Raw genomic sequence first — 14,852 nt, 5'->3', positions numbered from 1 at the left:
CACTAGCTGAATATAAAAATAAGAAGCAAAAGTTTAACATGCAAACCAGACATATGAACATTCAGAATAGGAGTAAAAATAAATGGAGTTCACAGGAATCTGTGAAATGTGAACCATGTGTTTTCACCTTAGTTCAGGGCTTTGGGGGCCATTAATATTTGTTGCTAGCCACATGGGAGAATAGTACATTTTTTACAAGTTCCAGTTAACCTACTGCAGCCTTAGATCAATGTTTACACAAATTTCATATGAACATGAATTCCAGAAATAGGAAAAGGAAATATTTAATGTTTTTTCTTTATATTTTTGCATGTAAGATCAGTAAATGATTTAAAAAAATGCCTGTCTACATTCAGCAGGCAGATTCTAATGTAAGTATAAAGAGCCTTTTAAGTAATCAGTAGGAAATTAGTCCAGAGACATTGCATATTAACTTGAATATTTCTGAATAATGAACAGCTTCTCATTTCATAATGAAATACCATGATAAACAAGATTGCTTACATTTTAATCACCTAATCAATGACAAAGGAGAATTAAGGTTACAAGTAGAATTAGGGTTGCTAATCAGCTGACCTAAAAATAGGGATAGTATCCTGGATTATCCAGATGGGCTCAATACAGTCACAAGACTTCTTAGAAGCAGAAAAGGAGGAGGCCAGTGTTGGGATGTGATAAAAGGTGAGCTTTGATCATTGTTAACTTTGAGGTGGAAAAAGAATGCAGGCTGCTTGAAGAAGCTGGATAGTGCTAAAATACCAGATTCTCTCTTCAGTGCCTCCATAAAGGATTGCAGCCCCACCTATAGCTCACGGAAGCTCACCTTACATTTCTGACCAACATCTGAAAATAATACATTTCTAATGTTTAAGTCACCAACTCTGATGTAAGATTACAGCAGTAGCCCAAACCTAATGTATAGCTTTTAATCAACTAGAAACAACTAATGCAAATACATTAATGGAAAACTCTAAGTAATCATTTAAGTAACCAAAAGAGTGACATTTAACGTGGTACACAAGTCCATTTTTGAAATGATAAAAATAGAAGCACACACATTCCTTGGCATAAGGAAATACTGGAAAGGAAGCATGTATGAGGGTTGTTTTTCTGCTTCTGCTATAGAAAGGGGATGAATATTTTTAAAAACAACTATTTATAAAAAACAGGTAAGAGCTTTAAAAAATATGCTACTTGGAATGGCCTCCTAGGAAATCTAGAATCTTTGTGTCAACATTCTTAAGAACACACAATAACTAGTCTACGTTGTAGTCTACCTGAACGGCTTTGAAATGTACTTGTCTGATGACAGAGCTTATAGAATTTTCTATGGTCTAAATATTTCACACAGATTTGAGTCTAGTAGATTCTATGCCACATATATTTACTGCCTGTCTACTCAATATGAATCATTTGGATATGAATAACCAAGGAACAAGACATAAGCCTAGGCTTTAAGCAGCCCACAATTTACTAATCAAAGTAAATAAACAATCATACTCAAGTTAGAAAAAGTTGAAAATTTGAAGGATGGGTAAGATATTGAAATAAACATTAATTTATGGAATCAATCTATTCTTATTGATCCTAAAACAGTATCATTACTTGTCAGAGTTTATCAATTTACCAACTTATCATAACAAGAATCTAGCCTATCTTTTCCAAAACATATTTTGCAATCAAATAGATGAGAAAAAGAAAATTCTTCAGTATCATCAGCTAAGAAAGAGAAAGAACAATAGAATCGGAAAACTGACATTTTACAACCTCCATACAATCATAGATTTAGGAAATAATCATCAACAAATGCTAAAGCAATTAGGTGAAAATGTGATGGATAATTTTATAAGCAATCAGGCTAAGCCCTCCTAAATATACCAAACAAATAGCCAGCCTTAGGATCACTAAATAAGACAGTCATTAAGTCTCTTTATATGTTACTGAGAAGGACGCCATTCAACTTTTTTTTTTTTTTTGCTTGAACTCTGGGCTTGGGTGCTGTCCTTCAGCTCTTCAGCTCAAGGCCAGCGCTCTACCACTTGAGCCACAGCGCCACTTCCGGTTTTCTGGTGGTTTATTGGAGATAGGAGTCTCATGGTCTCTCCTGCCCGGGCTGGCTTTGAACCGCGATCCTCAGATCTCAGCCTCCTGAGTAGCTAGGATTACAGGCGTGAGCCACCAGCGCCCGGCTGCCATTCAACTTTTGAAATATTACTTTCTTAAAAAGACTAAATCCAAATCTGGTACAGCTTCTTCATCTAAATATCTTTTCACAGGAAATCATGGGTCAATTAAAAAAATAAATAAAAGATCCAGGAAGCAAACAGATAAATGTAGGATATGGCTATTTACCACAATAAATGGCCCAATTTCTCTAAACTCAATCATACTTTATAAGAGAAGGAAGTCATTAGGTACTATGATGAAAATGAAACAAATAACTTTGGGGGAGAGAGGCCAGGAAGGAAAAACTGGGAGGAAACGAGGGAAAAGATGACAGTATTCAAAAATAAAAATGTGCGATGGGGGGGGGGGGAAGGGAGAGGATGGGCAGGGATGGGAAGGGGAAACAAAGGAGGAGGCTACAATGCTTGATAAGAAATGTACTCATTATCTTGCCCATGTAATTGTAACCCCTCTGGAAGGTATTCTCACAATAAAAAAAAAAAATGTGCTCATTACCTGACTTATGTAACTGTAACTCCTTTGTACATTACCTTTACAATAAAGGAATAAAAATAGCCAGGCACCAATGGCTCACACCTGTAATCCTAGCTACTCAGAAAGCTGAGATCTGAGGATTGTGGTTCAAAGCAAGGCTGGGCAGGAAAGTCCGTGAGACTCTTATCTCCAATAAACCACTAGAAAACCAGAAGTGGCGCTGTGGCTCAAACAATAGAACACTAGCCCTGAGCTGAAGAGATGAGAGACAGCTCCCAGGCCCAAAGTTCAAGCCCCATGCATGACTGGCCAAAAAAGAAAAAGAAAAAAGAAAGAATAAAAATAAAGGGGAAAAAAGAGAAAAGGAAGAGATTTAGAAAGATAAAGTTTATAGAAAGACTTTTAAGTAATAATCTTAGCAGTTCAACAAAATAGAAATCTTGCCTTGTATTTTGAAGGCATTCACAGTAGAATATTTTTAATTCTTTCTTTTTATTGTCAAGATGATGTGCAGAGGGGTTACAGTTACATAAGCAAGGTAATTAGTACATTTCTTGTCAAACTCGTTACCCCTTCCCTCATTTTTCTCCTACTTTCCCTCTCCCTCCCTCCTCCCTTTAATTCTTTTAAGAGAGTTTAATTTAAAAGTATTTTTATTAGAATAGGCGTGAAAGTGACCTATCTTCTCAAATTTCATTTTGAATGGATTAAAAATATTTGTAAGACATTTCAATTTTTATAATGCATACAGAAAAGCCTTAATCTTTTTGTGTGAAATATGCTCGAAACTTTGAAAAATGTAATGCATTTGCTGTTTCAATGTACCATCTCATGAAGAGACAATAAAAGAAATCTATAGTTGTTTTCGTCCATTAAAAGAAAGTACAGACAGCAAGAAGAAAAATGAATCCCCAGAAACAAACTATGTTTCAGAGGCTTAAGTGTAGGTATTTCAGTTAATTTTTCCTTATGCAGTAGGTTATATGGCCAAGGATTATGGGCACAATGAACATAAAGATAATTATTTCTACTTGCAATTAAAATTTTAATGTAAAGAATCACATTGTGAATCAAAAAAAAAAAAAAGAACCTCGGGGAAGGGAAGGAGGGAGGGGATGGTAGGGGGAAAACAATGGAGGGGGTAACAATGTTCAAGAGGACGTGTACTCATTACCTCACTCATGTAACTGTAACCCTCTGTATAGTATCTTTACAATAAAAAAAAGAATCACATTGTGGTTTGCAACAGATGGTTTTGGTTTAGTTAAGGAAGATGAAGATGGTTCGAACATGCAACTCTGCATTATGTTATATCTATTACCTATTTCCTCCCTTCCATAAGTCTGATCCTCACACATCTTACCTACTACAGCCTCGGTGTATTTTCCTTCCGTGGGAAGAGGGAAGTATTGGTTTGGAGATAAGTTGCTGCCATATCCCAGGAGAAAACCTTCAAGCTTTGTGTTTGGACTTGGGCGCAGGAACTTCAAGAAAATGGAGTCACTTGTGGTGTTGATATGGACTCTCAGGTTTGGCTTTTTACCTAACCATGGGAACAAAAACAAATAGGCTGTTACTTTATGACTTTTGCATTCTCCTAAAGTTCTCTGCCAAGGTTGGTTGTCAGAGACCTGGTCCTTAGAAAGCATGCATTCTCCTGAGTGGCATGTGCTATTCAGGATCACAGTGCATTCACGAGTACACACACACACACACACACACACACACACACACACACACACACACACACACTCACACACACACACACAAAGTGGGCTGTGTAGCACGTAAAGCAGCCTAGAATTAGGGGGGAAACCAAAACAGTTGTAAGAGTTCAATACTTAGTAATGTATCATTGAGCAAGTAGGTGGATTTTAAACCTTTGTTGGCAGTGGACAGTTGGCCAGATCTTCTTTTTATATACATTATACAGATATGGTAAAAGCCCTGAAACTTCTTTTTAGTAAAACTGAATTACTGTACCTTCAAAACTCCCAGCCTTATCAGAACTGCTCTTCAGTCCCCTCTTCATCATTGACAGATATAGAAAAAGAGGGAAGAAAAAGGTTTCTGGCACAGAGATAAAATAGATGGTAAAACAAAGACACTGAAGGAAAAGAATGCTTATGAAGAAAGATGATTGGTTCCACTGGGAGTTCAGTGGGTTGGTGAGGCAGCTACGTGCAGATGTTCAATGTGAGTGAGATACAGACCTACAGACCTGTTAGGGTGTCATTAGCTGGTCACTAGTAATTGGATGAGAAGAAAGGCTTTAATCAAGACCTTAAAAAACAAAGCAAAGAATCATACCAACTGGTAGCCTTTATCAAACAATGAGAAAACATTTGTTTTTTGTCTCAGGAGCCAGAAGGGCACTAACTCTAGCTTATCATGGTGGCCAACCTACAGTTTCCTCAGTGTGCTGGAGGTCTAGCTTCCTACTTTGTAAATGAAGGGCAGCTACTTTCTGGGTTGGTTATTTACATATGTTAGGGAGCTGGCACAACTATACAGCTGGCACAAAGCAATTGCTCCATAAATGCTTGCTAATACCAGTTCATAATCCTTTAGCCATCACTCATAAAGACAAAAAGCTTTGTATGATATTTTTCTTCCAAGTTCTTCTCAAAATAATACAACCACTGTGAACGATCATTGAGTCCATTTAGTTCTCTTTTAAGTGTCAGCAAGCTTCTTTTAGTATAACATATAAAGTAAGAAGAAATGGAAAAGAGAAAAAATATGTTCTGCTCCCCACAAAGGAAGTAGCTTTCCATTTCCTCTTCAATCCCATTCAATGTGCCTATTCACATTTATCTTCAGAAATATGCTTAGGAAAGTCAGCAAGTATCGCTTGCTGATCAAGACCCCAATGAAAAAATTATATGGTAGAAGCCCTAAATTTTTTCTAATGCCCCAAGTTTTTGATTTTCAAAATACATCTCACCCCAAGGGTTAGTCTAGTTTATTTTCCCTATTCCCACAGATTTAGTGATTTCAAGATAGTTTTGCCTGTTGGGAAGACTTTATTTACTGACTTAATAATGCCAGTTCTATTTGTTATTAACCAAAGTCATATGTTGACTATATACCATCGATACAAGCATGAGCTCCCCAAGGTTTCACTCTAAGTTTATTCTGTTTTAGTCTAGATCACTCTGGACAAGCTGGATCAATATAGGGACATAACATGATTTTATTAAGTCTTTAAAAAGAAAAAAAAAGAAAACCATGTCATTCATAGACATGAAGTTAGAAATCACTCATCTCAAAAGCCAGGACTACACGTTATATACATATTACTTCATATTTACCCCAAACTTGAAATTTTTCTAAGCTTTTGGGTCCTCAGATTACTATTCTTAGATCTGTGTAAAACTGAAACCCATCAATACTGAGTTGCTTACTCAAAGTCTAAAAAAGGTATTTCACAGCTAATTTAGTTTAATTCTTCCAAATGAGGTGTGTTTGACCTTTCTCACCAGCATGGGACATGCAGGGTCAAAACTAGATCTTAGTTTCTCACCAGACTGGATTTGCCTGCTCTCATTTTCACTGAGACCTTTATCATCATTCAACAGCATAAGGAGTAGCCAAACAGGCTATGATGCTAAAGCTAATGCTAATCACTGATACTTTTGCAATGTATTAATTTCATAAGAGTTTGATAAGGAGATTTATCCTTCAGATAAGACACAGATTTTTGTCCAACCCCATTTTCCCCATGATCCTATATTAACTCCCCAGTTGTCCTTCATGACCAAGAGAAAGGAACAAATGTAAGTCAGATATTCTGCTGGTTTAGAAAGGTACCCAGTCTCACATGGAGTCAAACAGAATCTGTTTCCAACACATTGTTGGGTTGAAAACAGTAAAGAATTTTAGTGTACTCCCACTTGACTAAGAGCAGAGGGTCACAGCATCAGCATCACATTAGACTTTTGCTCATGAACTCTGCCTGACACACCACATTCATTCTACAATGGAAAATGGAAGGGATGTCTACACCAAATGGGAAGACCATAATGTGACTCTGAATCAACCAAGGTAAAAGTTATCAACCCCCACAGAGGACTTTGCATCACCCCTGCCTTCCTGTCTTTGGTTAGCAATTCATGCCAATGACTACATCAACATTACATAACTTATAAAACAAACTTTCATTAGTAACCCCACTCTGTCCAAAATTCCAACTCTATCATTACAGTTAAAATTTTTAATATACTGAAAAAGAGAAATATCACCTCATCAGAGCATCACAAAGTAAAGATAATCCTCCCAGTTCTTTATTTAGGATCTGAAATCCCTTCATTTTCTCACCATATGTTACTTCCTCTGTTATTACTTCTCCACCTGTCTCATTTGATTTGGGCCAAATCCGTTCACAGTCTGCAATGCATTCTTCATCTTGGGCTCACAACTTTGCTCACATTGTTCACTCAGTACAGATCCTCTCTATCTTTGCTTTACCTTTTCCACATATCTTCATTTAGTTATTAATCCACGGATTCAGTAATCAGAAAGCAGATAAACAAGTTTTATTTCCCCTTTAGGCCAAATGATGTTCCAAATGAGTATTTGACTATTAAATGAAAGCTTCTATTCTTGGATAATTTCTCAGTGTATTTATAAGCCCATATTAATTTTTACCTTTTAATGACATAATATCTTTACTCTCAATAAATGATATAATATCTTTACTCTGAATAAATAAGAAATGATGCTTGTTTGAAGCCCAAATCATTAAATGTGGCATGTACTAACAAGTATCTTTTAACAATTAGTAGTAGTTAGACTTCTGATAAGTGACTTACAATAGGGATTGTGGAAATATATACAATTTTTTTATAATATATAAGTAGTATAGCATGTCAAATATGATACCTTTAAAATCCTAGGATTACAGTGAAATAAGTTACTGGAAGAATATTTTATTATATTTTAATGTAGGAATCAAAGCATATGGCAAGAGGTATAAGAGAAAACTTTTTGAAAAGAGTGCGAACATTTAGAAAAGCAACACTGCCTTGGAGAACAAATTGCACTTTGGCAAAGTAGAGTCTTGGATCTATGACAGTGGTTTCTAACCCTCTGTTTGCAACATTCTACAGTATCTCTAAATATTTCAAAGGGTGTTGTGAAATTCTGGAAGAAAAAATACCTCTCAAGGCAAAATTAATTCACTGTTAATTTTTAAGAGTAAATAAATGCTTCAAAGTATTAAAATCAGTGATAAGGGGATAAGGCTGGAAAAACAGACAAAAGGTGCACATAGATCTGTAAATTCAAGGAACTCTCAGGATCAATCACAAGGGCCAGGTCGCAGTTGTTGCCCAGAAACTATGAACAGTTCAGTCCAATTCTGTAAAGAAACATAGCTCTGGTTGGAGGTGTGGCTCAGCAGTTGAGTAAGTGCCCTGGGTTTAATCCCTAACACAAACAACAACAAAAGAAAAACAACCCAATGGTACTTAGTGAAAGCAGCTAAATGGTCCTGTACAGCCACAGACCTTACAGAGAAGAATAACATTTAAAGCATGCAGTAAGAGAATTTTTTATGTCTAATTGTTCATAAGATTACCTTCCTCTTAAAAAATATTTCAGAACCTGATCTAAATTGTTGACACCAAGTTGGTCAAGATGATAAAACACCATAAGAGAAAAGGGCAGAATATTAAAAGTTTTCTTCTGGAAGTAAAGAATACTTAGAAGTATATCAATGTAGAAAAGACAAGACAAGAAAAAAAGTAAAAAAAGGCAAAAAAAAAAAAGAGAAGTGTATCAATGAGAATTACCTTAGTTTATATCATCTAAGTGTTGTAAGATCCTAATGAAGATTAGAAGTAAGCCAAGTCAAGTTTGGCTTAACCTAAATCAGATACAGCCTTAATTAGAGTATGAAGAGTATTGATTAAAAGAACAACTGTAATACCAATGTCAATAAAATACTGACTCATTTCAGGGTTAAAAAAACATATTCTGACTCTTACCCATATTATGTTCTTTTTTTCTATGTTTTTATTAGCATATATTAGTTGTGAAGGGAATTTCATTGTGATATTTCTATGTATACAATGACAAAATCTACTTAAAACTATTTTAAAAGGTTTCATTATTCTATTTTCATACATTTATATAAAGTACTTCGGCCATATTCACTCCTTTCCTCCTCTCCATTTACTCTTTCCCTTCCCATTGATACCTTCCCCCCAGAAGAATCTGTCTTACATTTGTGTGATACATTTTAGCATATATTACTTGTACAGATGTGTTTCATATATGTACATATTATACTTTAATAAGATTAACATCTCTGTTGCTTTCTCTTTCCTCGTTTCCCCAACCCTTTCAGTGAATTTTCTTGTTATCTTCATACATAGATATATTCTGAATGTGAATGTTAATGGTATAACAACTTAGGAGATCTGTTGGAAAGTTAGCAAATAACCCATTAATTTTACCAGGGAGAAATGAAATATCCAACTAGAAATAAACCCAAATGTCCATCAGCTGCTAAGTGGGTAAACAAAGCATGGCTCATCCATACAATAGGCTATGACTCAGCAAGTGAACAGAGTAAATGACCTATGTATGCAATCACAGGACTGAATCTTTTGTCAAGCATGTTGTAGCACTACTCTTGAATGGGCCATGACCTCCATATCTCTGTAATCACATCATATAGACTCTCCTCCAGGAAAGTTATTCAAGCAGCATACCATTGTAATACTAGATGAATGGGTTGTTCTGTTGCCTGATATTATTACTCATCATCCACAAATGGTTATAGATGTGTGCGTAGGTGTGTATGTATGTGTATAATGTGTATAATCAGCAAGCTCACCTCAGCCTTTATTATGTACTAAGAACTTACAACACTGCAAAAGTGTTAACAGAAATGCAGTAGATTCAAGAGAGAACTTGGTGTGATTCCTTACAAAGGCAAAGGCAAAGTGCAGCAAAATAAAAATACCAGGAAGTGGGTACTCATAAGGGGTAGGGTGGGGTCAAGGAGAAAAAGGTAGGCAAACAAAGAGGAGAAGAGGGGGAGAATGCAGTCAAGAATCTAATGTATATCCTACAAAATTAAGAAGAGTGAGGGAAGGGGTGGGTAGAAGAGGGTAGGTGTGTATTTTTAAAAGGACGACATTGATCAAGATATATTGTATTTCCAAACTGCTTTTTTTGTTAATGGAAACTCCTTTGTACAACTACTTATCATTTTAAAAAGATTTTTAAAAACTCATAACACTAACTTTCAAATTTATTCTGTTCTGTGCCTTTCATGGGCAGTGAGCAACATACAGAAAACATTCTAGTGCCTTATTATCACAGCTGCCGAATAAGGAAACCAAAAGACTCTTAAGTTTTTGTGTTAAGCAGGGCAGTTAGTGTCTGACAACACATTTAAAAGCTTTAAAACTCATACATGATAGCATGGATTGTACTTAATTAAACTCCAATACTAAGATAGATGAAGCATTACTTTTAACATAGAACTTAATAACATTACATTTGTCTTCTTAGCCAGCCAAAAGAGGGATCATGTAAAATAGACTCTATGCTCAGATGACTCTACTCTGCCAAAGAAAAACGATAGGAGTAAAAGGAAAGCCATATGCACTTTACTATGGATGTTGCCATGGAGTTTTGATAACTTTTCTGTCAGCTACAGAATAAAGAGAGTGGCCGCAGGTAATGAGGCGTGTGTCTTTAGGTGATCCTGATCTCAAACCATCTGCAGTTTATAGCATGTTTTTATTTTCTAACCAATAACATCATCAAAAGCAACCCAAAGGAAGCAATACTAGCTGAAATTTCCCAATACAGAAATAAACATAATAATTTCAAGTGAAACACTTTACGGATAATGAGGATGAAATGTGGCTACTAATGAATAGTTGATAGTATTAATTACTTCCACCAGTCCTGAGATGGTAAGACATTGGCCTGATCACGCATCAGGATGTCCACGGTGATGATGGAGAGGAGGAAAGACACGACACAGCCTATTCTGTGGCGGCATAATGGCATACGAGAGCAAGGGAAGGTAAGTGGAAGGTGTTAAATCACATTTGTGGTTGTGTGGTTGGGTGGTAGTGGTGGTGGTAGCGGTGGTTGTGGTGTTGGTATGGTGTGTGTGTATAGGCAGAACAGTAAGTAAAAACCTTCTCAAGATAATGCTAGGCAAATCCTTTCTAAATTTCAAGTTGAGGGATACTGGTGGTGATATGCCTGGAATGGGTTAGATAGAGAACCACAGTTAACAGACACTTTGAATGTTGTGTCCCTTGAATATTACAAGGAAATTACTTCACCCTACATCTAAAACACGGACATTGAATCGAGGTTCTAAATAAGAACACTAGAGATAAAAAGGATTCTGGATATTCAAACAATGGTAAATCAAAATACACAACTTTAGTTAGATGGCAAACAACCCTACTTGTGTTTTAGGCATAGGAGTCTGAAATATAAGAAAGAGTTCTGATTGCAATAATTAGATAAAGCAAGATCTTTATAATTCTAAGGAAAAATTACATTAAAAAATAAAGCTCACACCTATAACCCTAGCTACTCAGGAGGCTGAGTTCTAAGGATTATGGTTCAAAGCCATTTCAGGCAGGAAAGACTGTGAGACTCTTGTTGCCAACAAACTACTCAGAAAAAGCTGGAAGTAAGCCAGGCACCAGTGGCTCATGCCTGCTTGTAATCCTAACTATTCAGGAGGCTGAGATCCGAGGATCATGATTTGAAGCCACCCAGGGCAGGAAAGTCTGTGAGACAGTTATCACCAATAAACTTCTTAGAAAAGGCCAGGAGTTAAAAAAAGAAAAAAGAAAAAAGAAAAGGCCAGAAGTGGCACTGTGGCTCAAGCCTTGGGCACAAAGAAGCTCAGAGACAGTGCCCAGGCCTTGAGTTCAAGCCCCAAGACTGGGGGAAAAAAATTTAAGCTTTATAGAAAGAAGGAATGGCATTGTCCAAAACACACTAGTTACCTGACTTATGAAATGGTAACCCTTGTATACAATACCTTAATAATGACGATAGAATTAGCAACAGGCTGGGATGCTAGGGTGGGAAGGAGACCAGAGGGTAGAAGAGGGATAACAGAGTGAAAGAGTACATTGATATCGTTTATTTGTATGATGAAAGTAGAAAATAAAATCTGTTGAAATTGTTTTAGGAAGGGGGGATAAGACAGGGGAGAGATACAGAGAGAGTGAGGTTTATGTGTGTGGAAATATCATAATGAATCCTCCCTTGTGCAACTAATGTGTGCTAATACATTTTTAAAGTTTTACAGAAAGCACTGTGATATAAAGTCCCATAAATCACATGAACAGCTGTCCTAGTGCCAAGAAAGGGGGCCTTTAAATAAACTCAGAACTTGAATTTACTCATACATGATCATATGTCAGCAAGAAGCACAGACTACCGGATCTCGTGATCATTGTTCCAGGGCAAGCAGAACAGCACATTCCCTCTTCAGGAAGTCTTGTGAGCCTGCCAGCGAAGCACATGTTCATGCAACATGTGCTCTCAAGAAATCAAAAATCCATGTTACCCTGACAGTTCCTCCCATACAGCTACCCCGTAGAGTCCTACCCTCCAGAAATTAACTAGCTATGTATTAGGACATAGTGATCACCAAAGTACTCAGTGTATGTTTGCTATTAATTTTTAAATGTTTGAATTTAGAGCTGCTGAGTGCCTGAGGGAGGAAAATCTATTCATTTGTTTTTCATCATGGAGCACTTCATTATGTTGCCCAGCTCTTGGTATAAATGAGTTTGTCAGCTATAACAACCACAGTTTTCACCTTGGTCAGAAGTCTCAATCCTCTGAATCCTCAGACCAATACTTCACTGTCTGGTGACTTTGGATGCTTGAATGAGACAGACTAAAACCTGCCAATGTTGACATTTCAGCACCACTTGGCAAAGTTAATTGGTTTACCAAAGAAGCAATAACTTCATTACCTACTTTATAAACCCAACAAACAGACAAGTAGAAAAAATCCTTTTCATACACTGTTTTCTAAGTCAACAACCTGTAGTTACTAAGACATCTCATCCTAAGGCTTAACTGCTGTCCTTTGATTTGATTTTTCTCAAAACTACTCTTAAGGAAGTGGCGCTGTAGCTCAAGTGGTAGAGCGCTCACCTTGAGCTGAAGAGCTGAGGGACAGCACCCAGGCCCAGAGTTCAAGCCCCACGACCGACAAAAAAAAAAAAAGAAGTAAAGAATAAATAAACTCCTTTCTAACTTCTTTGTATTTAAAAAAAAAAACTACTCTTAAAAGCCTGGCATTATGCTAATTTAGTAGAGGGGGTGAGAGAGATCATCACATGAAATCAACAAGCATACCATCGCTGTAAGTGCCTGGACACAGCTATAAAATGACAATGCATCGACATACAATTCATATTTGCCTTGAGGAACGCTGTGCTCTGACTGACTTTTCTCTCCACTAAAACTTACATTGAAACTTAAGTGCACGGCAACACTATTGAGAGGAAGAGCCTATTAAAGTGGTGTTTAGCTCCTTCCCGTAAGTTCATCTGAATACATTGATGTCATTATCAGAGTTCGGCTTCCTCTTAACTTGATACCTATTTACTGCCTTCTGTGTGATGATGCAGAGCAAGCCCTGGCCACATAACAACAATTCGATTTTAGGCAGCCCAGCCTGGACAATTGTAAGCCAATAAATTTCTGTCCATTATAATTGCTTAGTGTCAGGTATTCTGTCAAGGCAGCACAAATTGGGCTAAGACAGGGAATGTGTATAGTAATTCCTCTGCTTTGCCTTTGATCCCATTCATTAAGTTCAAGGCACTCAACATCATTATTGTAAATTCAATCCTTACTTGTCTGATCACAAAGATTATACTCCATGAAGGTAAATGAATACATCAATTATTTCAGAGTAACATGACTGGTACTGTTAGTACAAGGCAGCTACAAAAGGCGAACCCTGTGTCTGATTCAAAGGATGGGAAAGAAAGAAGGAATATCCTCTCAGTTCTGTTTAATCATAAAGATAATTTTTCCACAAAGGTAATCAAATATAGGTAGAAACTCTAAGGGAAAATGTTGAGGTCAAGGCTTATTTTGTAATACATTTTTGAGCCAATTGGAAAGTTTACAGATTGTTAGTAAAGAAAGGCATGGACAGGCAACAGAATTTAACAAAACTTTCTTCCCTTCTTTCTATTTTTGGTTTTCATGGAGAGAATTTACATAGAGAAAGTAATGGCAATAGATTTCCCTTACAGGAGGTGGGATGGACTCCATGCCATGGTCCCCCGATTAGAGTCAGTGCTACCTGGGACTTGTGACAAGTAAATACTCTTAGGAATCATCACCAGATCTATCGCATCAGAAAAAGAGTGTAGGTAGCAATCTGTAATAAGGAATCTAGGTAATTCTGATACATCCTCAAGTTTGAGACCTATTACTCTGAAAATTCAATGTATCAAAAGTAAAATAAGTTTATTTATTTATTTTTTGCTAGATACCATTTCATTTTATTGATCCATGACCTTTTCCTTATCAGATGGATATTTGTATTGTTGCTAGTTTGGAGTTAATATAAACAATGTTGTTGGTGAAAATTCATGTACAAGTATTTGTATAAGTTTCTATTTTCTTCAGAAAAATACCTCCTGAATCATATGACAATTTTTGGCTGAACTTTTTAAGAAACTGTCCAACTTTTCTATTTTCATCTTAATGGTTAAGATTGTGAATATTTCTCTTGTTTGAGGACAACTCCAAACTGTATTTACCTGGAAAACAAACTATATGTTTATCACCATCATTAAACATATGTTATATAAAGAAATTAGTTATTTTAAACATAGGTTGCTATGATTTTAATATATTCCTTTAAGTTCATGCGTAATTTACTCTGTAATGTGACACTGCAGGGTGTTTAAGAGGACTAGGTGGTGAGGGTTTAGCCCTCATGAATAGATGGTATATTTATTGAGAGAATGGGTTCATTATCCTAGGTGCGGGTTTGTTACACAATCAGGTTCAGCTCTATCTTACACTCTTGTCTTGTGATGGTATGACAGAGCAGATGCCAGTATCATGCTCCAGAGGCTCCAGATATGACCCAAATACATATTTAATCCATGATAAATTACTTAGTCTGTGGTAATCTATTCTAGCAGCACAAA

General features: G+C 36.5%; 1 protein-coding gene across 15 annotated transcripts in view; it reads right to left on the bottom strand.

The window, feature by feature from the left end:
* Abi3bp (ABI family member 3 binding protein) overlaps nucleotides 1-14,852 on the bottom strand; it is a 188,266-nt gene that overhangs the window by 136,665 nt on the left and 36,749 nt on the right. For all 15 annotated transcript variants that reach the window (XM_070030358.1, XM_070030366.1, XM_070030367.1 and 12 more), the window contains exon 2: nucleotides 4,025-4,204. In XM_070030358.1, coding sequence (XP_069886459.1) covers nucleotides 4,025-4,204 — 180 coding nt within the window. The remainder of the gene's footprint in view (nucleotides 1-4,024; nucleotides 4,205-14,852) is intronic.

This window comes from Dipodomys merriami, unplaced genomic scaffold (genome assembly GCF_024711535.1).
Source record: "Dipodomys merriami isolate MVZ:Mamm:240054 unplaced genomic scaffold, mDipMer1.0.p SCAF_2, whole genome shotgun sequence".
Classification (NCBI taxonomy): Eukaryota; Metazoa; Chordata; class Mammalia; order Rodentia; family Heteromyidae; genus Dipodomys; species Dipodomys merriami.
The sequence above is the reverse complement of the archived record's forward strand: the minus strand, read 5'-3'. Positions and strand labels throughout refer to the sequence as shown.